Below are 25664 nucleotides of genomic sequence, written 5' to 3'. Positions count from 1 at the left end.
ATTTTCCTCGGCCGCGGGAGCCTCTCCTCGGCCAGCCGGCCCGAGAGCTGCAGCCACCGCCTGTGTCCCCACGGGCCTCCCGCCCCGCCCGCCCTCGCCCTCCCTAATTAAGCAAAGGGCCCTGGAGTTGGGCCCCCTTGAGTTAAGGACACAGGGCGGGGCGGGGGCGGGGTCACCGAGGGGACCGCAACAGCGCACCAGCGTGCTAACCACACGCCTTTTCATCCCGGAAGATTCCCGTGACAGCCGGAGGGAGGGAGGGCAACGTAGAAAAAGGGTGGCTGGGAGAGGGGCGAGGTGAGGTGGGAGGGCGGGGACTGCCAGAGAGTTTCCTAAAAATATATTAAAAATTTTTAAAGTTCGTGCGTCTCAGTCAACCAGCTCTCAAAGCACTGACACCGACACGGTTTCTCCGATTTTCTTCCAATAAGTTAGAGTTTTCTCACGTTTAGTCTTATGTTTATTTTCCAAAGGGAAAAAAAATCATGGTTTTCTTTTTATTATCAGTATTACTAAGCTCGAAAGAACCGAAGTGGAAAATCCGGACGGTTGTCTCCCAAGTGTATCTTGAAATAGACACTGAGAACCGATACTGTTGCTCCGTGGTACGCCTCAAGTTATTTTTTTGTTTTTTTTTTAAAGTTATTTAGCTTTGTTTTTTTTTTAACTTTGATTGTATGTGTATTCTACCTAATATAATTCTTCCAAAGCCAATCCAATATTTTTAAAGCTAAAATTAAACTTTTTTCTGTTTTCCTTTTGTATTTAAAACATTTTTCCTTTTTTTAAAAATTTTTCATTTCCTGTGTTTCTCCTCCTTGTCGCCAGTTTTACTACCTGGGCCTTCCCCAGACGTGTGCCTGTTAGTGGTGGTGTTGTTCAAGAACATCTTGTCCATGCCTTTGAGCGCCTCGGTGAGATAGTTCTGCAGGGCCGTGAGCGCAGCGCAAATGGCCGGGGCGCCGAAGCCGTGCGTGATGAGGCTGAAGTGCGTGAGGCAGCTCTGGATCCCCGGCTCCAGGATGGGGCTGGGCCGGCTGTTTCCGATGGGCGTCCGGTCCTGAGCCAGCAGATCCGTAAATTCTTTACAAAGTTGCCTGCAAAGAGGCGGGAGAGGAACAACAGCAATAAGAAAGCAAAACAACAACAACAGAAAACACCCTCAGTGTCGTTGTCATTGACATTCGAAAGGAGAAGCTCACAGGAGCCCAGAGGCGCTCGGTTACCGAAGAGCCGGAGAGCGAGGCTAATGTGGGCGATTCCGCTCTGTTTCCTTTCCCAGCGTTCTCCCTTCTAGAGCAGCTGGGACTGGAAGGAAAGTGGGGGTGGGGACTTTAGGCACCCCTTCCATCCCAAAGCCTGGCCTTTCCCACCCCCCTGCCCATCTTTCCCCCTTCATTACAAGACTGCATAAACCCCGCTTTGGGCAATGTGCTAGGCTTTAGCGTTTGATTTGCAATCTTCAGTAATTTTTAGCTCTTACCTGACAGTTCCTCTAAAAGCCCTTTCCCCCCCTCCTCTCCCCTGCCTCTCCAACCTCTTGGTGATCAGACTCACAAAGCCGGGAAAGAGGGCCCTGGGCCACAAGCCTGTCCCTGGCACAGAAGCAGATTGCTGGAGCCTTGCGTGGCCCAGGGCAAGCAACTGTTTATTCCAGGAGAGAATGTTGATTCCATTCAAAGCAAAAAGCCGTTTACCTGCAGTATTTGAGAAGGGAAGTAGTCCCACCACCACCCCCTTTTTCCCTTTCTTTTAAAGTATATGCTACCGAAGATCTTTGTACAACAATATTGTCCATATAAAAGGATTCCCACATTGTTTAAATAAAAACTAAAGGCAGATTAGATGGCTAAGACTCCAGGGAGGGTAGATTTTTATGGTTGAAGGTTTTTATTTCAAGGCACTGACAATGTAGAGGAATCTCCCAGCCTTAGAAATCCTGTGTGCCTAACTATGGACTAAACTTATCTGAGAAATTTTTAATATAGGAGGTGGACAAAAGGATTTTAGCCCTGAAGATCCAATGGCTTGGTTCGCCTTGTAGTCAGAGGTATGGCATCCCAAAGGTCAAAGCCTTTCACAGGCTGGCAGACTTCTGCCAAGCCTGCCTCCAGCTGGTCTCCAGGGTGGTGAGAAAAGAAAAACTACAGAACGCCAATCACAGGCCTCCCTGGGATAGTCTGACACTTGGTGACACCTGGCCTGGCCAACAGGTGAATAGGGCAGATACCTGGAGGCCCACGTCAGTGACCCTGGGGCACCTTTTCCCAGGGGATCACTCCCAGGAGGAGAAATGGCCAAATCACATGGAGAATACCTCCTCCGCAACCTGCAGCAGCCAGAAAAGGTGTTTGGTTTTAAGGCTGATGGGTAGAGGACACTACCAGGCATCCTCTCACTTACTTGTTTCTCTGTTCGAAATGCATACATACATCCTCCCAACCAGGAAGAAACGGGTAACAGTTCTAACCTAAATAGGGCAGTTCTTAAGTCAGAGATACCTCAGGATCATCTGTAGGGCTCAAATACACACATCCAGGCCTCCACCCTCACTGATTCCCACTCAGGGAGCCTGGGGCTAGGTCCACAAATAATTATCTTGAAAATGCTCCCCGGCTGATTCTGATACCCAACCCCCCCCAGGTTAAGCAGTGCTGGCCTAAGAGAAGCCACAAGCACTCCTTAGGGAAACCACAGAGTTGTTTGTGGAATCCTGTCATCTAATTTAGCCACTTTAGTTTTACTTTTTCCCCAAAGTACCTTTACTCTTTTATAAAGCACCAACAGTTCCCCTGCCACTAGCCACCGGGGCAAGGGGTAGGAGGGCAATTTACTGATAAAGATCTATTACACTGCTAGTTGGTACATCAGAGGAAAGCCTTCTAAAACGACGGTGGGTGCCAGGTTTTGATCGTTGGCAAAGATGGTTAAAGGCTTTCCTGAAGTTTGTACTCATTACCAAAGTGCCAAAAAGGAAATGCTGAACTGAGGAGAACAAATGCTTAGAGTCAAACATTTTAAATCTTCAAAGCCCAAACCAGGGTCTGTAAGCAATTAAAGTTCTGGGACATTAATATTTTTTGACCCTGCGGAAAGGGGCAATCAAATTCCAATCACGTCTCAAAAACATCTGGACAAATTTGAGCAAATGATTTTTCAGCCTTCCATATATTTCTTTAAATTACGCTGTCAACGGAACAAACCGCGTCCTCCAGCACGAAATAAATGAGCGCCGCTGTTTGGGCCGCTCCTGCGAGAGAAACGTGCGGGGCGCACGCAGCGCCGCCCACTGCAGGCCTGAGCCGGCCGTAAAACACCAGCAATATGACACCGAAGCCAAAGACAGGAGTAAATCAAATAAATAGAAAGCCCACTGTAAAAGTTCAAATGAGCTCTAGACCTAAATTTAGCCAGAGATTTACTATTTTCCCCTCTGGAGCTGTAGTAAATTTTACGTCTGTGCAAGATGCCAAACAGCAGCGTTGGAAAGAGAGTGATTAGAGCTGCGGGTAGAGATAGGTGAACGTGGGTGACATACAGACACCCTGAGCGAGCACGCGCGGCTGTGTGACTAGGACAGGGAGATGCGGACCCCACGGAGTAATAGGCACCCAGGGATGCAGGAAAGAACTGGAACAGGGACCCAACCGGAAAAGGTCTGCCTGCCAACCCCAGGGTTGGGGATGTGAATTGTAAAAGGCCTGGATTCGGATTAATAAAGCCATCCCTCTCATAAACTAGGAAATAGAGAAAACACACAAATACGAAGCCCATAATCAACGCTGAGGGGTGGGTGCGGAGGGGGGCGGAGCTGGGAGGGTTCCCTAGCCAGCAATCCACGGGCTTTCCACCACTGAGCTGCCTCCCTGCCCCCCCCCCCGAGGAAGTCTGCGCCGCCGCTCCCACGGCCTCCTCCCAAGCGAGGCGGCCCCGCAGGTGGGGAGTCTGGGATGAGGACCACTGGTCCAGGACACTCACTTGGTGGCCAGCAGCATATTCTTCCGGGAGTGCAGGTCACTGGGGTCCGTGTGCTGCCGGTTCAAATACTCAGAAACAGCTTTGGCAGGAAACTCCGTTTCGCAAATGTACCCAAAATCCCGAGCTAAGTGAACAGCCTCTCCTGAAAAGACAACCGCAGAGGACATAATCAGCACCCAGTCCCTGACCATCCCAAGGGCAGGAGGCGTTCCCTGGTCAATTCTGTTAGTATTTACAAAAGAGGCCAACTGTTAAGGGTTAATAGCAAAGATGAGACAGATGCCCGAACTAAACATGGTTCTCAGACCGAAATTAACGCTGATGGAACAAACTTTGTTCCTGCTGCCCTTTCCAGCCTCTCCCCGATCATCCTTCCAGCCAAGACCTAGCTAGACATCCCCTGAATAGCTTCAGGTCTCCCACACCCCATGCTTTGTCTTAAGGGAAAGGTGGGCAGGCATTCAGGAGCCACCTTACAATTGCACCTAGATAGACAGTAAGCTGGATAGTCAAGCCAGATTCCCCCTTTCTTTTTTAAAGCATCTGTTACACCTTCTTTAAATAAAATTTAAAAGTCTTCCTATCTTTTGTATCTTCCTATAATAACTAATATATACAAATATAGATCCCAGTGTGTCTATGTCCACATATATTTAAAAATATGTAAATCGTATATGGATCCGTTTCTATCCAGCAATGAAATATGTATTTTCCTTGTCAGTTTCCTGCCAGTTAGGTTTCAGGTTTCTCCTCTTCAGAGGTTCCTGCCATCATTCTCTTACTTAAGGACTTTCTACTGCACAAAGGTGACACAGCAGCTACAGAAAACCTGGACAGCTGAAAGATCCCTTAACTTATGTGGAAGCCCCTTTCAAATAAAGCATTATTGCCCTTTAAAGCCCAGCCTTCGGGGTTCAAGGGAAGATCCCGACATGAAAAAGAGACATGTTGAATTATCCCATAGCTACCTTATTTTTAAGGAGCATGACTTACTTTTAATCATCATTAGCATAGTAACCAAAGACTTCAGGTACAGTGCTTACAACAACTCATAACACTGAAAACTGCCAAATGAATATTGGCATTTCAGTGCGTTTTCCAGTTTCCTTCCTTTTCCACCTAAATCCCTGTCTTGGGCTGAAATTACTTTGACTGCTTTTCAAAATGAAGATTGTGATATTAGAAATACCTTAAAGGGCAAAAAGTAAAACCCCCAGGCTAAGAGTAAACCACTAATAAATGTGGTCTAGAAATTTAGTGACCGCTGTCCCTGGGGGTAAGTTTGGGCCAGGCAACTTTGCCTTAAAGATAGCAAAGTGCAATGCCTGTAAATGTGATGACTTTATGGTTGCTGCCTAAATATTCTAAGATCCCCTCCTCTAAAAACTAACTCCCCACAGGAGTGTCATAATATCACATGCAGAAAAATAGAAGAAAAAACCAAGACCTACATGTTAGACTCTAGAGAAAATTCTACAACTTCCTCCATTAGGTCCATCTGGCTCTCTTTCCTATCCCTTCCACATCCCACAGATTCACATGCAGATCCTCTTGTTCTAGACTGTGAAGATCCTGTTTATTACATACCATAAATATCATCCACAATCCCCAAATGATGAGCAAATTAGAGTGTACTTGTTGTAAGTATGGGCCTTTAAATTCACAGCTGAAGATCATACACGACTCCCCTCCATGTTTCCTTACTCCCCACCCCATATTTTTCCTAGGTCACTGGTCTTCTAAAGCTATATTTCAATAAGTCTCAGGTAATCAGCAGGAGATAGGGGCCCTGAGAGTGACACGAGTTTTAAAATAACCATTAGAGGTCATGAATGCAATAATAGTTTCATAAATCGACTGTGGTTTCTACTACTGACGATTCAGAGGTAAAATCTGGAAAGGAGAAGGGGTATAGAAAGCATTGCTTCTTACAGAGTTACTCTTGCAGGAGTTCATACAGAGGGTGTTTCAGGCACCATGTCCTGCACCTGGTGGCAGAGATGACCCCTGCACTGGCTTGGAGACTAGACGTGAGCACTCTTCCAGAGCTCAGGGACCCTTGCATTGTCCCTTGGCCTCTGGACAATTGCCGCTCCCTCTAAGTAAAAGGACCTTTGAACTTCTCTCAAGCAATCGCTTGACATCCAACTCAAAAGGGCACAACAATTGCAATGATTTCCAGTTAATCATAAAACATGTAAAATGTCAGCCTTCAGCCGACAGTTAAGCTCCACCACTTCGTGAAATGGCCAAACGTCTTGCTTACCTTCCACCAGGGAGGTGAGTAACGTGACATTTGCTGCCTTGCGCCTGCCCGCGGGTAAATTCAAACCGATTTTTTCTAGCCTTTCTCGCAAAGATCTCCCCCCATTTTTCGATTTGGCTCTGAAATTGCAAGAATTAACATTCTGATTAACCTCAGAGTGTTCCTGAAACAAAGTTTAGACTTAGCAATCTAAAGCCCAGTGGAGCTTGAAGAGGTTTTAACTTGAGGTTAGCACATTTTTTTTTCTTCCTTTTGGTTATTTGCTGCTAGTTTGCTGAGGTTTGCTTAATTTCTGCAATACAGAGCATTAAAAAAAATTGAGTCGTTTACTTTTTTTATCTAGTGAGAAAAAAAGAAGATACCAGATGGGAATAATTAGGGTGTAGGTTGTGGGTCCAGAGAAGGTAGAAGTTGCACATTCACAAGCCCAGCTCTTTCCTTGTCATGGAGCCAGTGAGGTGAGCAGAAAGTGGGCAAGTATAACCTTGCCAAAAAAGGGAAAGAACTGTGTGGTTCAGAAAGGAGAGGGCTTGGCCTGAAACAGATGGGCTTTGAGAGGAAGAGTTCAAGAGTTGCTATAAAATGGAATTGGGTTAAAAGGGGAAGGAAGACTGAAACATGAAACTAATGACGATGGTAATCATAGTAACACTACAACTAGCATTAGAGGGAGTTTAGTTATGTGAAAAGCACTTTATATTGATACATTGATTATCTCACTTAATCGCATGGTAAGTTTCATACACCCACCATCAATGCCCAGGGGTGACTGAAAGAAACATCCACATTGTGGGGCTCAAAGGACTCAGTTGAAAACTGAACTACAAAGTAGACCAGAGCAAAAGGAATTCAAAGTGAGAAAAGTCTGTGGGTCACACCCTTACTGCTTGATCCTCCTCTATGTGCTAAGGTCTGAGCAAAACTACACGAAAAAAAAACAGTTACTCTGACCTCTCTTGTTGTACTGTTCACCCAGCCATTTTTAGGAAAGAAAGGGACTTTCAACCCCCAAGATAGGCTAACTTGAAAAATTCATCTCATGCAATGTCACCTTCATATCAGGGACACTAACCAAAGGGTTCAGGTGTTAGCAGGGACTTTTGGGGAGGCTTTGAATCTTAAGAGAAAAGCCACCTCCTTCCCAAGTTTCCACAAGGAGTCTATAAGATTGTCTTTCTCCAATATCGGGGAGCATATGAATGTCCCCAAGGAATAACTGCCAATACTTCTAAAGTGGTGTCATTGTTATTACTGGTGGTGGTACTGAAGAAAGGAAGTCAGTCACACAAGTCTAGAACAGAGCTTTTCAAACTGCGGGGCACAATACATTAGTGGGACTGGACCCACTTAGTCGGCCGCCAAGTGCACTTTCAAAACAAAGTAGAGATCAGAGTACATTGCAGGTACGAAAGGGGTTGCTCCATGAAACTCCTGTTTTAGGTAAGTTTAGGTTGTGGGTCCCATTCAAGGTAGAGAATGCCCCGAAGGGTCCTGGGGATGGGGAGAGGGGCGCCAGGTGCCTGGCAGTGAAAGTGGAAGGCTCCCAGGCCAGCAAGGTGAGCGGAAGGGCAAGGCGGCGCGTGCGGGGGCGCGCGGAGCACTTGGCGGCCGCTGCACGCACTTAGGAATCCGGTTGCTAGGCAACCGCGCAGTATTAAAAAGTGGTTGATACGGGAGGTTACCTTCTGAGGACGCCGCCGAGGAGAGACGCGTTGAGGCATTCGGGGGGCGACAGCCGTCTCTGAACTTCCCCCACAGTTACTTTGTATTTTGAAGTTGAACTGAGCAGAGACAAACGGCCGGGGACCGAGCAAAACACCTCACCGGTGTTGACAGACATGCCTCCCAGGAAGCCATCCTTATTCATCATCAGAGAAGTCACAGATTTGGGAGGAACCGGAACTAGAGAGGGAGAAAAACAATATGCCATAAAGGTGACCGGCTTTCGATCCTGGTGACCCGGCCGATAGAATGTGTCGCTGAGTGCGCAGGAGCCGAGCGGAAAGCTGCAGGAGGAAGTGTTCGTTCCCGTGGTTCTGCAGTGCGTTCAGAGCACTGTGTACAAACAAATTCAAAAGCCATCACTCCTCTGGAAACTTACCCCATGCGTGTGGACATGTGAGAGTCGCTTGCCACTGTCCCGCTCGCTACACAAATCAAGATAAACAAGCAACCCAGAGTTTGGATTGTTCTGTGAAACCTGGCAAATTCGATTCCATCACGTGCCGGCTGTGTGACCTTAAACATCTCACTAAACTTCTCTGAGTCTTAGTGTCCTCATCTGTCTCCTGATAATCACATTTGGTGCTGAAGCCTGAAGGTGATCATCCCTAACAATGATATAAAATAGTAATACCAATGGTCGTTATGGGAACCCTTCCCTCCTCTCCTATTGGACACAAATCTATGGTCATCACTGCCGAGCATCGGGAGGGGTGGGCACCATCTGTCACCCTCTGCCCAAGAACAGCCAAGTAATAATACCATGAAACAGGGGAGTTGCGCCCCAAAGAGCTGCTCATTTCTCTACAGTGGATCCCATGCTTTCCAACATCCTAACAACAGATTCATTTAGAAATGAACCCAAATGCTCCTCTCCAGTGAAAGCAGTTCTGCGGTGACATGAATTTTGTTTACACATTAATGTAAAGCACCGGCTGGTGATTGTTTGGAGCAGTTATGATTTACAACAGGTGCCCTGATCAATCAACCAATCACTCTAATTCATGTGAGCAGCGGTCTTGCCTTGCCCCAGTTGTTGCATTTCGGCAAGTAATTGATAACAAACCGCACTCAAGGTATGTTTTATGCGGAAGTTAATAAGAGCTGACAGCTGGTTGCCACTGCTACCCAGGCGCATTCAGTCTCTTCAGCCTGTATTTCTGTTTAATTGTGTTTCAGTGTCGTCTGCACCTCAGGAAGAGGCGGGGCTTGATAGAACCAGAGGCTGGGAATGAGGAACGGTGAAAGGTCAGCCCCCCCCGCCCCCCCTCCCCCAGTTCCCTGACAGTCTCTCGCTCCCTTGGACTTCTACACTGCTGATGCCCATTTTTCTTCTGCAGGCTCTAGAAGCCACTGGGCAGGCAACATCCCCTCCTGGCTTGCCCTACACCTTAGCTACTTCCGTTGGGATCTGAAGCCCCTCAAGCACTATTTGGTGATCACCAGTCCAGGGGATTTACGCAGTGTTTCTGGCATGAAAAAGGATGCTTCCATTCCCCCTCTTTAATAAAGACTCTGTCTCATTCTACAGTTCTAGTAAGAGAAAGATATGCTCTTTCTACCACCTGGAGCCTAGAACCCCACACACCAAATAAGTTATGTAACCTCCCTTGTCTAGAACAGACTAACCACCCTGAGGGTTCTTGAAACAGCTTATTCTCTCTACCACAGATCCTAGCACTCAGACCTCCATGCTTATTTAGAGAGTCCTAAAAGCCAGGTAGGTCCCAGATCTTTTATTTACTATGAATTGCATTTGGCCCTTTACAAACACCTGTAGAAAGGGCTTTCTGAGGAATGTGGATGGAAAGGCTGAAGCATTCCTTTTTTCTACTTCTTAGTAGACATTTTGGGATTTCTGGATCTGTCTGCAGAGTCTGTCTCAGGGCAGATGAATGACATTAAGCAGCAGAGTGGTGAATCTTCTGCCCTGTCACGGCAGTGGTGGGGAGTTACAGAGGGGGCTTTCTTCTTTCTCATTCTCCTCATCATAACCTCATCAGTGAAGTGCTTCTCATTTGAGAGTGAACCAATGCAAATCTGAAGTGTATTAAATTTGAGTAAAATACGGATTTCAGTGACTTACTTAAAAAAACAGTGATTGGGGTGGCAACACCCTGTCATTTAATTATCTTGCACAATATCCACATCTATTTTAATATGTCTTTTTCTTCACTGCAGTACTGATTTCTATACTTCAGATTCGTATTCAAGCACTATGAGCAAATAATATATAATCATGGTAACCCTGGAAAAACGTTTCTCCAAAATATAGACGGCCCTTTGTAGTTTTAACATGGTACGAACTACAGAAATAAAATGTATTAAAAAAAAATCTCATCTTTGATATTCAGCAACATTTTAAAATTTAAATACTATTTAGAAAGAATATTTTAATGGCTTGCCCTACACCTTAGCACTAAACCGAAAATAGTAAGTTCAGTTTGTTTCCCAGACTGGATAACTGAGTATCTCCTGAGAACTGGAATTTTACCTGCTTTTCACAGTCCCAGGCGCCAAATCTCTTGAAAACCTAGGTCTATAGAGACATCTTATAACCTGCCCTCTAATTTCACTATTGTTAATTGCCTGATTTACCAGACAAGAGCAATTTCCTTTGGGGAATGTATATCGCTCCCTCCCAGGGGCTGTACCTTTTTGCATATACATTATCACCCAAATATCACCCACCCACTCAGCTCTCCTCAGCACTCTGCTGTCTAGGGGGAGGGGGAAGAGGAAGGGTGGCTTTTTTTTTTTCCCTCAAAGACCAAGACTATTTGAGCAGAGGTGCTTCCGGTTATATTTCTATTTTCTAATTTAAGTATCAATCTTGTTTGCACTCTCCCATCCTCAGGTTCTAAACCTCTCTCCCACCCGGGCCTTCGTATTGGTCCCCTAAAGTAGACTCTACATATTTCTTGTCCCTACGCTTTTCTAAGTCCATCCTACTGTTAGCATCTACCATCCCCACCACTCCCACACATGCTTTCCTCAGCTGATTAACCCCATATTTTATTTTCTTTGTCTTTTCCCTTCTGCTTTCCTCCCGCTTATCAATAAACCCAGGGAGCGACAGGGCCCGCTTGATTTGCTAGTAATTATGAGTGCACCACCGTTCCTGCTCACGGAACCCAGAGATGACTAAGATAGGTTTAAAGCGACAGCAGGAAATGGTAAGGAAACGGAGCATATCAAAACTCAGCGTGAAGCTTTCAGTTCTTTACATGTTTACAATTTTCTGTGCATACATTAAAACTAGGAGGTGTTTTTTTTTTTTTTTTCCTCTTCAGTTCTCAGTTGGATAGCATGGCCAACTTCTGGATGTAACACCTCCCAACTTTGCTCCCCTCTCTTTAAACTTGCATTATATGGGAGGAGAAGAAAAAAAGGTTTAAAAACCGATCAATATTTCATTACAAGGACTGGAGTTTTATTTAAGAGAGAGAAAGGAGAACTGGAGAAAATCTTATTCATTAGTGGACACTATAGAGCCAGTGTTAATAAGTTAGCTCTTCATCTTTACTCTTTAAACTTAAGTATGAAATCACAGCTTTGAGATCTTTGTGTTTGACTGGAGGCAGGTCCTCTGTGGGTCGACCTGCTGGTGGGAGAGAAGGAAGAAATGAACCCATCTAATAGATTGAAGCGTAAGTCCCTCTGTAATGTACCTGGACTAAAATATGGAAACTACACCAGGAAGCCACAAGAGGTAGAGCATTGCTTGAAATAATTACTTCTCACCAGCAGATCACTGCTTTCCTCATACTTGCATTGTTTCTCATCTACCTGCAGGCTAAATGTTATTCCACATGTGTATAGGAGCATGTGTATAAATGTGAGCACTGAAATCCTGGAAAGAAAAATAAAAGGATTCCCACAGAGAACGCTGGAACATTAAAAAAAACAAACGTCCAGTGTTGGCATCGTTTAGGGGCAAAGCCTTAGAAGCTGGAAACTGAGTTAGGTCCCATCATTTACTTGGTGTGTGGGACCTTGAGAAAATCATTTGTCTTTTCTCTGTCTCAGTTTCCACACTGGGGGGTGGGGATGGGAGTTGGAGAAGAGTGTCTAACCTTTCCAGCTTTGAAATTCTATGAACTCTGATTACTCCCTGGGTGGCTGGAAACGTAGCTGAGAGTCTCTCGTTGAATGAATACCAGTTGGGATCCAAGTCAGCTCTGGAAATGTGAACCTCTCCATTTGAGAGGAAACTCATACCCTTCTCAAAGGCTCCGACAGATTCTGGGTGCTTTTACCTCCTAGGTCAGAAGGAGGAATCCCAACAGAACCCCTTGTAATTGAAATTGGCAATTTCCGTATCTCCCCCCACCCAGAGAAAATCCACACCAATCAAAGTGTTTATGTGGGGAAGGGGCCAGAACTAACGGGGAATAAAAGTGGGAGAGAGCCGGAGGTTGAACTGAAACTCACCAAACAGGATATCCCTAAGACCAATGAAAATGCCCCACAGTCACAACATTTGGACCTTGGATTCCAGCCACTCTGGCCTTTCCAAGAAATCCCAGCATCTTTTCTGCTACCTAAGGTGTCAAGCCGATTGCATATTGGCCTCTAATTGCACCACAACCTTTTTCTGAAAACCTAGGTGAGCCTCCTTTAGGTTAGGCTGTAGGATGGTGGCAGTGATCATTTACGTGAGCTGGGCACCACCCTGCCCCCTCCCTGCCCAGATTCCTAATCTTAATGGAACTGAGAGTTAAGAATGATTTTTTAATGTCTCGTTGGATTTTTAGACTGTTAATGCACCGAATCCTTCTCATTATTACTTTATTGATTGCTCATGGACCAGCCCCCTTCAAATCGTATTAACCACCCTCTGCCGGTTTAGATTAGGAGAGTTTAAAAAGCACCTTTCATTACTCCGTGCACTCCTGCCATGGAGTTGAGACTCGCTGGCTTAATGGGAGCTCTAATGGGGCAGCTAAGAGGAGAGGGGCCCCCGTCCCTGCCGATTGCATTAATAGCTCAAAGGGGGCCAATACAGAAAATTAGCCGTAAACGAGCTCTGGAGATCTTCAAATGAAAGAGCCATTTATCACGCTGGCTACCTTCACTCCACTCGTTTGCTCTCTCTACTGGGAACAACTCATTTCCTCTTAACTAAATTACTTCAGAAATGTCAGCTAAGCCCAGATAGCAAACATAACAAGAGAGCTCACCTACAATCTATGGGGTGATATCAACACGGGTGAATATTGCACTGGTTAAATTTTAGGAGGGAGACCTTCCATAATTAGAGAGAGAGAGACACACCCACAGAGACATATATCCTTTATGTCTAAGTCTTCCGCCTTCAATACCTCACACAGAAGCAGAGACACCTAAACCTGGGCCAGTTGCTGCCTTTTTTATTAATAAGGTAGAATTTTTTAAATCTCTCTAAAAGCCCATTAGAAAACAAATAAAGCAACTTAGTCCCTTGCCAGTTGTTGAAATTTAGAATATTTAGTTCAGGAAACATTCTCACCTCCTCTTTTATGAAATTAATCTCTGGGAGTCATCCCTCATAAAGGTGGCGGAGGGGCAAAGACGGGAGACCAGAGGGCAGGGAAGGAGCTAATGAACCCATAACCTTGTTTTAAGTGGCTCACAGTGATCTAGAAAAGTAAATCAACCACTTATTCCTCTTTTGCCCATGGCTCTCTGAAGATAATATATTAGTATATTTTCATCACGTAATAAAGCAAATACCTGAAATATTAAATAATGGAATTGACCTCACACTTTATATTCATACCACACTCCCTAAATCAATAAAATGACTGGGGTGCCACTTAGATGCTTTAAGCTGCACATTTTTAAAAAAGATTCTGGGGGCCATAAAAAGTACTCCGTGTTTCCAGAACAGAACCAGTGACATTAGTCAGCATTCTCCTCTTCTCATTCCTGGAGATACCCATATACATACATATTCACATTTCACTAACAAACATATACAAGCCCTGAAACCAAAGCATCCCACATCCAAGAATATTTTCAGCTCCATTTTGTTAGGTAAGCTAAGTTCCAAGTATTTTTATTGGCCTGGCTATTAAGAACATTTCTGATTGGCCATCAGTTGGGCATGCCCTAGAGCCAGCCCCAAGGCTGTTTCTAGGATACAGAACCCTGAGCTAAGGGGTTCTAGCTTTCCATGAAAAGGGACAGAAACTAAAACAGAAAAGAAACCAAGAAAACCAATGAAGAAGTGCCTCTCCTCCTTCCCATACCCACCTCCCCATCAACCAGCAATTAACCAGAAGAAAAGACCCAGGAGGAAATGGTGAAAGTGAGCTGTCAGTGCAATTGCAAATCAAAGCACGAGCCTGAGTGTCCCAGCAAACCCAAACCCTGGCATTAAAAACCGAAACGATACTATCTAAAGAAGAGCAGGAGAGATGTTTGGAGCAACACTTAAAATAGTTTTGCCCCAAACCCTACCAGTCTTCTTGGGGATATGATGTTCCAAAGCCAAATGGCAACATTTCAGGTACGGCTTCTGCCTTCCACCTCCCAAAGCCACTTTTTCTGCTTTCGTGAGAGAAGAAAATTGAGAACACCTCACCCTGTTTGGAATCCTTCCTTCACAACCCTCCTATTCTACCTGCTTGATTCTGCATGACTTTCTGAAGCATCTTTTTCTCTTTTAATTGTTTTTGTGAATGTTCTCTGGCTCAAATGAGTCAGAAGTGACTGCAGCTAGGGATTGTTGACACCAAACAGAAGGACAGGCCTTCTCCAGCATCGATAAGAAAGGGTTACAGTAGTTAAAATTGTAGCTCCAAATACCAGTTCTTGTGATAATTAAAGATTGCACTGTTTACACATTCAAACTCCTAAATTTGTGGCATGTGAGTGACACTCGGGCCTTTCGGCAGCCATCCTAATCGCCAGGCATTCTCTCAGTGACTATCAGAGAAGAGGGGGGAAAAATTAAGCAGCTGCAATACGCCCGAAATGAGTTATTGTAATTACATTTAATTAGTTTAATTAGTTAATTATTTTGCTTACAGCTGTACAAGAGACTGCAAACATTTGTTAATATCACATGCCCTTTAACAGTATGGGGTGATTCCACAGTCACACTAAATCATGAATGCATATGTAGGAAGATTGAGAAATGTGCAGAGCCGGGCTCAGCTTCTCGGGAAGAGGATATTTAGCAACATATTTGGCACAATTTAAAAAAATCAGAAGAAACAACTCATAAAACACAAAGAACTGGGAACAAAAGTATCACTCCCAAAATCAAATACAAAGGCCAAGAGAGAAGGAGCTACCCCAATGGCATAGGGTTTAGCTCAACAAACTCCAGTTATCAATGAAATAATTACAGCTTATTTTTGAAAGCAGTGTCTCCCAGCCAGTTCCATACGTGATGGTAGCTCCATTATTTACAATGTCTCTAGAATTGCTAGCGAAGGTACCGTGAGAAAAATGGCAATAGTTTCTGTTCCTCTGTCTCTCTCATCCGGGTTTCTCTCTGCGGTCCCCCACCCCCATTCCTTCCTCCCAACAGGCATTTTCATCCAGATAGCCGCCGTCCTGTGATTGTGAACAAACATTTGTGTCTTATAAAATAAGGAAATCCTTCAAAGTGAAAACTCATCATAAAGACATGAACGCAGAGGAAAGTTTGCTTACTTTGCGGAGGGAAGAATCCATACCTTTTTTTATGACAGACTGGTCCAATAGATTCATGCCGCTGTTATTGGCATCTTCAACTGACTGTGAATATAAAAACATCACTATTCAAATCGACTGGATATTAAAGAATCACACTCATAAATCATGTCATTCCAAACTGGAGTTGCTGTTATTTCCATTTATATTAATTCACAAAGGGAGGTTTTATTATTATCATTATTACCTCCAAATGGACACAGAAATGAAATTCACCCAAATTATAAATTCTTCCAATGGAAGAAGAGGAAAAAGGAAACTGTGAGAGACATCTGGGATGCAGGATTGGTTTAGTTATTATATTAAACATAGATATTACATAGACACATAAACTTTTATATTATTTGCTCTTATGAGTTGTGAAAATCTGGCAGCGCTGAAAGATTTTCACCAATACTAGTCAGAGCAATTTCTGTTTTCTATGCTATCCCAGTGCATCTTAACCCCAGAGTCATTTTACAAATACATAATAGTTTACATTATAGGATTTTAATTAAAGTCTGAGCAATTTGGAATGGAACGCGAACAGCAACATATAGGAACACGTCTGCAGGCTGTCAGGACCGCACACCCACTGCAGTTCACACACATCCCTGTGCTGGGTGAGCTTCCTGCTGCAGGACAATCGCTTGGGGGGACCTGCACAATCTGCTCTCCCTCCCAACCCTGCCACCTCTGCTACCCAGCAAGAAGCACACCTGTTAGGAAGGCAGTAACTACAGACACACCAACACACACACACACACACACACACACACACACACACACACACACTCACAGAGGACCTCCCAGTCAGCACCTGGGTAATGGCAAAGAACATTCACCTTCCTTGCCATTTTCGTCCCAGAGAAGCAAAGTTTCGGCCCTAGATGTTGGCTGCATTTCAGAGGGGAAATAGCTGTTAGAATGATATTCTTACTGTCAGGATGCACCAGAACAGGGTTCTAGCCGTGCATCCCAGGGCGTCCAAAGGCAGTGGATTCCCTCCCCCTACTCCTAAGAGAAAATCACTGCTAGGCCTTTCTGCCATGTACAGCTGCTTTCCTTGATCCTTAGACACCTAGGTTTGGACTAATCTGTCAACCCACTCTACAGAGGAGTAAAAAGCAAAGGGCTTGTAAGGGGGGTTGTGTTTAGACAGCACCTCCCACCCACTCAAGCTGCATACCCAGGCAGGGCATGTGTTCATCACAAGGAAGAGACTGTCTACCCCAGACAAGCAGCAACATCAGAAACGACCTGATCTAATCATGGAGGGGTCATGTTCATTTGTTACTTTTCGTTTCTCATAGCCACTCTTCTGTTCTCAGAAAGATGGGGAAAATTGTTATTCTCCGTAAGGACCGTTTTCCATGTCGCAACATGCCGATCATCTCCAACTTAAGAAATAGTACAAAGCTTTAAAAAAAAGAAAAATGCTTCATGCAACTTGTTCGGAACTCCCAGCAGACCCCACCATGCACACGGGCGCGCACACACGATTCACGCCTTTTGTGCTCACGTGTCTACAGTGGCGACGTGTCCACGCAGAACAGAAATATCCGCCTGTGTCTGTGGGCGGGCAGACCCGCGATCTCACAGGCCCCGGACCGTGAGCGCCCACACCTCACCCTCACGTCGGTACGTAAATATGTATATACGCCTCATCAGCGACGTGGGGTAGTTGTGGTAGTTAATGAGAAGGCTCTTGTCTGATTTTCTATCTAATTACGGACGCCTGCTGGGTTTTTGTACAGGATATTCACACAGCATGCTGGCGCTTAATCGTCACAGGGAGGATCGTAAAGATTTAATTAGGACTGCATGCGGAAGCTCAGAAAAACGACTCAGACTCGTAATTACTAGACTTCTTTAGTTAAAAGTGATACCAGGGGTTGCTTTAAGACACTAGGGTGTGTTTGAGTGTGTGTGTGTGTGTGTGTGTGTGTAAGGGCTTTGACTTAACACCCTTATATGTTTATACTCTTAGGTAGTAAAGGTGATGAGAGGTTAGAGAGCAAAGATCTGAAGAAGGAAAGAGGTGTTCACAGCAACTAAACAAGCTCCAAACTAGGTGTCACCTCATGCTCTCTTTCTGATGCTGTTTTTCTGAGTTTTAAACACTGTCGCCCCTCCCCACGCGCGCACACACACACACACACAATGGGTAGAATGTAGCATACCCAGAACCCAAACAGCGATTTGCTGGTTTAATAGCCCCTGTGAGTAAATTGAAATAGAAATTGACAGGGTTTTATAGTTTCATTTAAAAAATTATTAGAAGCATTTGGTTAATTAGCTCTCCTCATTTGCTTCTCTCACGGTCGGGGCGGTGGCCCCGCGTGTGTGTCTGGGTCACACAACATCTCCCCCCAGCCCTAGGCCAGGTGAGGACCGCTGCGTGTGAGGGCCCCCGGCCTGACAGCGCCCTGGGATCTGCCTGATCCGCGGCGGGATTGGGTAGGGGATCTGGCACACACACAACAGGCCCTCGAGATGGAACGAGTGACTGGGGTCCAGGCTGAGGCACCCCTGGTCCCTTTTACAGACAGGTGGGGCGCAGCCCACGCAACCCTTAGCTGCAGGAAACGCGAAACGCTGAAACCGCCGTCAGCTCCTGCAAATTTAGCCGCCGTCCCCCCCACCCCCCACCGCGTTCCAGATCCCTAAGTCAGAAGTGGATCCCTCCGGGAATGGACGGAGGAGGCAGAGCCTCTGGATTCGAGGGTCTGGTCCTAGGTCCATCTCTTCCCCTGTCTTTCTTTGTCACCTGCCCCGTGTCACGTCAACCACACCCCGGCCTCAGGACTCCTGTCATCTCGGCGGAGACAGAGATCGACCCAGCCCCTGTCGTTCCCCTCCTGGGACAGTCGCGGAGTGTATCCCCCGCGACCCCTTGCAGTGAGGGTCGACCTGAGAAAGTCCCTCGAGCCTCCCCACCTCGCCAGGCGACCTGCTGGGATGCATCCGGGGAGGAACGGGGAGAGGTGGGACGGGCGGGGAGCAGCGAGCGCCCTGGGCCTGCGCCGTCCCTGCTCTGGGCTCTGTCCTCCTCCCGGGTCTGAGCTCTGGCCACAACTCGGACAAGGGTGCTCTCCCCAATGCACACCGACCCGGCCCTGTTTTTCTCTGGCCCCTTGCATTTGACCAAACACTCCAAACCTCTCACAATTCTCTCTTTCAAAAAACTAAAACCAAAGAAATCTATTCCCTCTTTGGGCGCAATCCCTGGGTTCGGTCGTCTAAACCACTAGGCCTGCTGAGTGTGGAGACACGGCCAGTGCAGCATTGCCAACAGCAATGCTGATGAGTTTATCCACTTTCATTATCTAGCACTTTGAACCGTACCCAGAAAGGTTAATTTAAAAACTTTTCCCCCCAGACATATATTACCCCAACGCATTAAAAAAAAGATTAAATATTTCCTTTTTCATATGATATTCTGAAATGAGCATTATCTCCAGACAGGGACAGTTAAGCTCGGCTAATTCAACAAAACTACCGTTCTTATGACTATGGGTAAATCCAGCCACAACTCAGGTGATTCTGTCATTTTTGGAAATATTAAATAACTGAATTTCCTTTAAAGCAGTAAACCATCATAGACTACACACAGACAGCATTTAATTCTTTCCCCACATTTTAACTGTTCAAAATACATTTTTTTCAGCAAGGTAAAGAGGAAGGACTCATGCACCCTTTCCCTTTCCCATATTGTTTTCCTTTTCTTCAGAGGTATGTCCATAATGATGCATAATACACACAACCATGCCAATGAGACCCAAGGATCCATTGAATACCTTTCAACCATATTTATCTTTTCTGCAGACTATTTAAATTAGGGAGGAAAAGGAGACCTGCTCAGAATCACCCAGAGAGTTTTTATAAATCATTTCTTCAATGTTTCTTTGTTTAGTTTAACCAAGTATTCTCCACCGAATCAGGCTCCATTGTGTAGGTTGCAGATGGGATAGTGAGTGGGTGGGGGAGTGTTTGGAGCCTTTTAAGAAACAAACATATGATGCCTCTTCAACTGGGGTGGTGATACTGGGGAGAGAGTATTAGTGGAAAGGAGGACTGGAGAGGGACGTGGAGAACATCGCTCCACAGTCCTTTAAGGGTCCAAAGGGGGAAAAGAATCTCCAAAATCGTATGTGTCCTCATGAATTCCCAAACAGAATTATGACTTCCTGGGTCTCTCCTCACAAATCTTCCATTTCTCAGATGATGACCCTGGAACTCAATTTTCTTGGAAAAGGGTTCAACAGCTTATGGGACATTCAAAGTAAGACCTGGCTTGGACAAAATAGCACATGTTTTTCTTCCACTGTGCATTGTCATGCTTAAAAAAGTCTTTGCAAATCCAGCAAGAACCTCTATAGAGGTCCCTGCACCGCCATGCTGTAGCTTCAGGCAGTCAGGACTCCACCTGCCATGTCAGGGCGCCCAGGCCCACTACTGGGCATACAGAGCGGGTGGGTTGGGGAGGGCACCCAGCTTGCTCGCACTAAGCACAAGAGAACAGCAAGGAGTTGCAAAGCTAAGGCAAGACAAAAGCATCTAGCCTTGATTCTGATGATCCTAAAACTAGCAAAACACACATATATTTTTCTCCTACATTCTTTCATTTCTAGTGCTTCTAGCTTTCATCATCGGACCTCCAGAAATCACCACTAGAGAGACATACACGTATACACACAGTTACGTACGTGGTGTCCAGCTGGTGCTAAAGATGCAAACTCCCCAAAAGGAGACACAGCTGTCCCGCCCCGCCTTTCCCCCCCTCCCCGGGGCATTTGTTATTTGTTTACTGTTTGTTTGTGTGTGTGCGTTACCTGGACGTCTTCCATCCCGGGGTGGCCGAGGCCGTGCAGCGAGAGGCTGTCACCCATGCCCGCGTCCAGGCCGTGGTGCGCTGAGTGCAGGAGCACGTCCGGCCGGCGGACCGAGTGGTAGTCCCTCCGGGGGTCGAGGCCCGAGAGCTGGGGCAGGGCGGCCCGAGGCTGGGGCAGGAGAGAGCCGGCTTCTGAACCCACTTCTTGCCGCTGTCGTTGCCCCCAGGGGTGCTGCTGGGGCTGGTGCAGGGGGTTCAGGGAGTAGGGGTCGTTGACGTGGGAGTAGGGGTCCTGGCTCTGGTGGTAGGGGAGCGGCTGGTAGGGGGGCGGGAAGTAGGGTGGCTGGAAATCTGACGACGGCGTGTGGGACAGCGGCGGGGCGCTGGAGTAAGGTCCTTGGGACACCGAGCCCAGCTGGGAGAGCCGTGAGCTGTGACTCGGGACGCCATCGTGCCGGTCCTGGGAGCGGAGACGAGAAAGAGAGAGAGAGAGAAGGGGAGAAAAAAATACAATCGACAAATGGAGAAGCCCGCCTTCGGCATCTTCTTCTTCCCGGGATAGGGGACGCAAGAGTCTGAAACTTAGATTCCCAAGCTGACTCAGAGGGTACATGATTTCAGCAATTCCAAATGCGAGGCTTTGGTGGGGGGAAAGGGGGAGAATCACCCACTTAACCAACATCTAAGCCCTCTGTTGGGGTGCAAAGCTGGCAAAAGGGGTGAGGGTAAAGTAACAGTGTGTATAGGGGGAGAGTCTCAATTCCCTAATGAAAAATACAGGAGTCTGACATAGGGTAATTTGCTCTCCTGGGTGTTTTAAACTATTTTTTCCTAACTCTTCCAGAGGTCCAAAGCATGACAAAGAAAACTTCATACTATTGGCTGTGCTTCTCCTCTTGAAAACCCAGCCGGCTGACCAGGAGCTCCCCACACGACTTGGTCATTCCAGGAGATTCCTGGGGGGATCTGAGTTTCCAGTCCCCCCTCCCTCCCCAAGAGGAATTAAATAATTTATGTAGTGTTTGATTGAAATGGATCTCATTCGAAATCATATCCTGAGTCCCTGTTAAAGTTGAACTGTGGTTCGCAGGAGTTTTTCTAAGGTTGCTTTTCTAAATATATCTATTGCTGTCCTACTTCAGGGAGTGAAGATGAAGGAACTGGGGTTGGGGGTGGGGGAAAATGAACAAAAAAAGGCCCAGACAACTTACAACTTAGCGGTGGTCCTAAGTGGAGTGCTAAACTCAGTGAAAGGGGAGGGGGGAGGTGTGCGTGTGTGTGTGTTTGTGTGTGTGTGTGAGAGAGAGAGTTTCTCCCTCTCCTCTGTGGAAATGCCATGGTAAAGTCCCCATGGTTCTTTTTGGAGAAACAGTCACCTAAATTTCCAAACTGCAATGTCAAATAAAAAGTTTTTCTGTTCGGCCTCCCCCCCTCCCCAGTTGACTCATGGAGCTCAGACGAACACACAATGCAGAGAAGCAGCTGCAGCCTCGTCCAATTATGGTGCTAAATTACCAAGCCAAAGGCGCTCGAAGGAAGACAGAGACGAGAGTGAGACGCACACACAAGAGACAGAGACAGAGAGACAGTAAGAGGAGGGAGCATGCAATTCTGGTACAACGTGAATCCAAACTCACCATGGATGAATAGGTGTGGACTAACATCTGGAAAAAAAAGCCTGGTTACTGCTCAAAATCAAACAATGATTTAAAAAAAATCAAGGAGTCCAGCAGACAAACGAGCTGGACACAGGAGCCGAGCTTGAGGTGTTTCCAGGACAAGCCATCAAAAAAATAAAAATTACCCCCCCCCCAAACGAGATTGGCGTCGCCCGTCACACACACACAGAGCTGTTCATCTGTCTCTTGCTGGTTTTTTTTTTTTTTTTTTTTTTTTGGCTTTTTTTCTTCTGCGGTTCTTCGGGGCTCCAGAAGCAGTCCTCTTCTGCCCGAAGCTGGGCTCAGACTGCTCGGGCGCCCCTTCCTCCCTCCGCTTGCCTACACCTCCTCATAATAATTGATATTCATGACTATTAATATTACACGAGTACTTTAAAGGGAGAATGGAGGACAAATGGAGCGTGAAGCGGCAGCGGGCGCAGAGCTCCCTACTATTGTAAATGACGTTCATTCAGTGGAGAATTACTAGATGTAATCAGACGAGGGGGCTGGCGAAGGCAGACCGGAGAAAAAGTTTAGCAGGAAAGAGGCAGAACTTCAATTAACTGAGCCGGGGACGCGCGTAAAGCGGCCCCTGCTCCCTTGGACCAGGCGATGAGGGAGAGAGCATCGCTGGGGGCTTGTGCAGAACGTAGGTGTCCTGGTTCCTGAAGAGGGACTTTCCTAATGGGAAGAATGAATCGCCCTAGGTGCTTCCTGTGCAGATTAAAAAACAAAATAAAAAGGCGTTGCCTCCTCCTTTGGAGGGGAGAGCAAAGTAAACCGGTGGGCCCGGTTGTTTACAGTGACGTTTGCAGACTTTTCGCGCACACTGGAGATTATGCTTATTTATTAAAGGATAGAGGCGAGATGGGGGCTTTCCATCCCTCGTGCAGCCTTTCCCTCTTTAGTGCTCCTGCAGTCTGTGATTTTTTTTTACTTCAATTTAAAATATATGCAATCAATCTTCAAGTACACTAAACTTATCCTTTCCAGGCAAAGCCAGGGGCAACAGAAAACCTTTTTGGATGTTTCAGGAACCCGTTCAACTGGCCTAACTGCCATTTCTGTTAAAGTTCAACCTTTCTCCCGACTTAAATAGGCTCCTTCCACCGGGCCCGGGTTCTCCTTCCTATATTTTTTGAGCAGAAAAATTAGGCAGATAGGAATACCTGCAGTATTTTCTCTCTCTCTCTTCCTCTCTCTCTCTCTCTCTCTCTCTCTCTCTCTCTCTCTCTCTGTCTGTCTCTCTCCCTCCCCCTTTATTCTCCCCTCTTTTCCTCTTCCACTCCACCCCTCCCTCTTCGTCCCTCCCTCCCTCCCTGCTTTTTTTTCTCTCCCTCCCTCCTTTCCCATTTAGCCAGTCTACCTTCCAGACTCTTAGAACGAGTTTTATCCTGCTTACTTTTCGGAACCCAGTGAAGTCCGTCTCTGTATACCCTGAGCTATTTACACCGCGGCCCCTTCCCCGCCCGTGCCAAGCCCACTTCGGGCGTTCACATTCTTCAGGACAGTCCTAGCTCCTTCGACTAGACCATTATCCCGCCTGTTAAGGAAGAGGAGGCCGAACAGAAACAAACCCCACCAGGCGGAGGCGCGGCTCTTCGTTACAGTCAATACACAACCACAAAGAGGAAAGGAAAGCCCCAATCATCATTCCGCAGAAAGACGAATCTCCTCTCTCTTTCTCTCTCTCTCTCTCACACACACGCACACGCACACGCACACACACCCCAAAATCAGGATTCGGGGCTGGGCCGAGCTGGGAGGCTCCAGGCGCGGGCGCCGGGCGCTGCTTGCGAAACTCAACCGGGCAGCGGCGAGGCGCGCGCGGGCTCCGCGGAGCCGCAGTCTGGGTCGCGGGGCTGGGCCGGCGGCGTCGGGAGGAGCCGATTCCTAGCGTCCGCAAGGCGGCTCCCCGCCCGGCTTTCGGGGGTCTTCCCGGAGCCCGCGGGATGGCGTGTCCCCCGCGGGGTGGGGATCCTCTTTGCGTCCCATCGCGACCGCTTCGTCCGACCGAGCGCTTCCCGCGCCAATCGCCCGAGCCTTGGCTCCTCGTCCTCCCTTCCCCTCTCCGACTTCCCCTCCTTCCGACCTCCGACCACTGCCCGCTCGCCAGCTTCTACCTTCCCCGTCCCTTACTCCTCTGCCCCTTTCTCTTCGCCTTCCGCCAAGTTTTTCTCTCCCGCTTCCCTCCCTCGACGTCTCCTCGGAGTCTTGGCTTCCCCGCTTCCCCTCACGCCTAATTCGGGGACTCCCAGGCTGGTGAGCTCCGAGCGAAGTTCCGCGGTCCTGGGCCGCCGTCCGCTCTCCGCCCGGCAGCCCGGCCCATGCGCAGCCCCGCCGCCCCGCCGCTCCGTCGGCGTCCGAGACCCGAGCGCACGGCCGGCGCGCCCCGCCCGCGGGGAGGCAGGCTCCCGCCTGGCTGCGAGCGGCATCTCCACCCGAGTCTCCCCGGCTTCATTGGTAAAGAACGGTGCGCACTCAACCCGGGCAGAAAATTTCGTTTAAAATGCCAAGACATGGGGTGGTTTGGACGCCCCGACTCTCAAAGAAGTGAAACACGAGAAAAAAAGAAAATTAAAAAAATTGTCTGCTACGGCTCCTTGGATTGTGCTCTCTCTACATCCATCTATCCATCTGTCCGTCTATCCGTCGACCTCCCTCCTTCTATATGCTCGTCCTCTACTGAGATCCGTTGGTTATCGATTTCAAAAATGTTATTGAAAATAAAAATTAAAAGCTCGAATCTGTTACGAAATAGTCTTGAAAACCTAATCCTCTCCCACACTCAAAACGTGGAGAGCCTCTGCCTTTATCAGTCTCTCTTTTCTCTGCCCACATTCACTAGCACCACTGTTCCCCATCAGATCCTAAAGCTGGGGGGGGGGGAGGCGGCGACGAAGAGAGAAAGAAAAATAAAATAACAAAATAAAGAGAAATCTCCTAAGTTAAAGTAGTCAGATTTCCACCTTAAAGTCCTTTCTCAGAATAGCGAAGTTTCCCCAAGCCAGCTTTTCCAAAAGTTGGAGAAAGCTGAGAAAACCGACCGGAAATCTACGAGCAAATAGCTTAAAAATATAGATGAGTTGGGGGTGTCAAGAAGCTCAGATTCTCTATCTGTAAAGCTCTAAGATGCAACCGGGGGTGTCGGCTCACCTCATAGATATCTTCGTACTTGACATTCTCCACGAGCTTCCAAAGCATGATGGCAGCCGGGTCTCTAGGAGGTGAGTGCATTCATGTGAGAAGCAGATGTCTGGCTTCTCAGGACTCCGCTGTCTGTAATGATCCATCTATAATTGGAAATGGGGGATACACACCAAATCCGACGCTCCTCTCCCATCGCAACTTATATCTGTTGTCTCAAACAATAGGCTGGAGAAGTAAGCCTCAGCTGAGAGGAAAACATTATTACACATACAGGAGTTAGATGCAACCCACAGACATATATATTATAAAAATCATAAACACGTATTTATACCCAGACACCCACATTTAGTTATATAAGCACCCCTGGGTCACACAGAGCCTACAGACT

General features: G+C 47.0%; 1 protein-coding gene across 2 annotated transcripts; it reads right to left on the bottom strand.

Moving 5' to 3' along the window:
* Nucleotides 1-796: 796 nt before the first annotated feature.
* On the bottom strand, nt 797-25385 carry TFAP2B (transcription factor AP-2 beta). 2 transcript variants are annotated; one of them, XM_059076648.2, is made up of 8 exons: nt 25283-25385; nt 22103-22129; nt 20467-20925; nt 15637-15697; nt 7927-8146; nt 6245-6363; nt 3979-4120; nt 797-1097 (listed from the first exon to the last, which is right to left on the bottom strand). In XM_059076648.2, the coding sequence occupies exons 1-8, from the start codon at nt 25361-25363 to the stop codon at nt 797-799; spliced, it is 1410 nt and encodes a 469-aa protein (XP_058932631.1). In that variant the 5' UTR covers nt 25364-25385. The 2 variants fall into 2 exon arrangements, with proteins under 2 accessions (XP_058932631.1, XP_058932633.1); XM_059076650.2 differs by lacking the exon at nt 22103-22129.
* Nucleotides 25386-25664: the final 279 nt, after the last annotated feature.

The sequence above is a fragment of the Kogia breviceps genome, chromosome 10 (genome assembly GCF_026419965.1).
Source record: "Kogia breviceps isolate mKogBre1 chromosome 10, mKogBre1 haplotype 1, whole genome shotgun sequence".
Classification (NCBI taxonomy): domain Eukaryota; kingdom Metazoa; phylum Chordata; class Mammalia; order Artiodactyla; family Physeteridae; genus Kogia; species Kogia breviceps.
The sequence above is the reverse complement of the archived record's forward strand: the minus strand, read 5'-3'. Positions and strand labels throughout refer to the sequence as shown.

Bases quoted from the DNA above. Each gene is read 5' to 3' on its own strand.
- TFAP2B (XM_059076648.2), bottom strand. From the start codon at position 25,363: ATGCACTCACCTCCTAGAGACCCGGCTGCCATCATGCTTTGGAAGCTC. The intron at 20,926-22,102 runs GTGAGTTTGGAT...CTCCGCTCCCAG, and splicing joins TCCACACCTATTCATCCATG to GACCGGCACGATGGCGTCCC. The intron at 4,121-6,244 runs GTAAGCAAGACG...TTGTCTTTTCAG, and splicing joins ACTCACCTCCCTGGTGGAAG to GAGAGGCTGTTCACTTAGCT.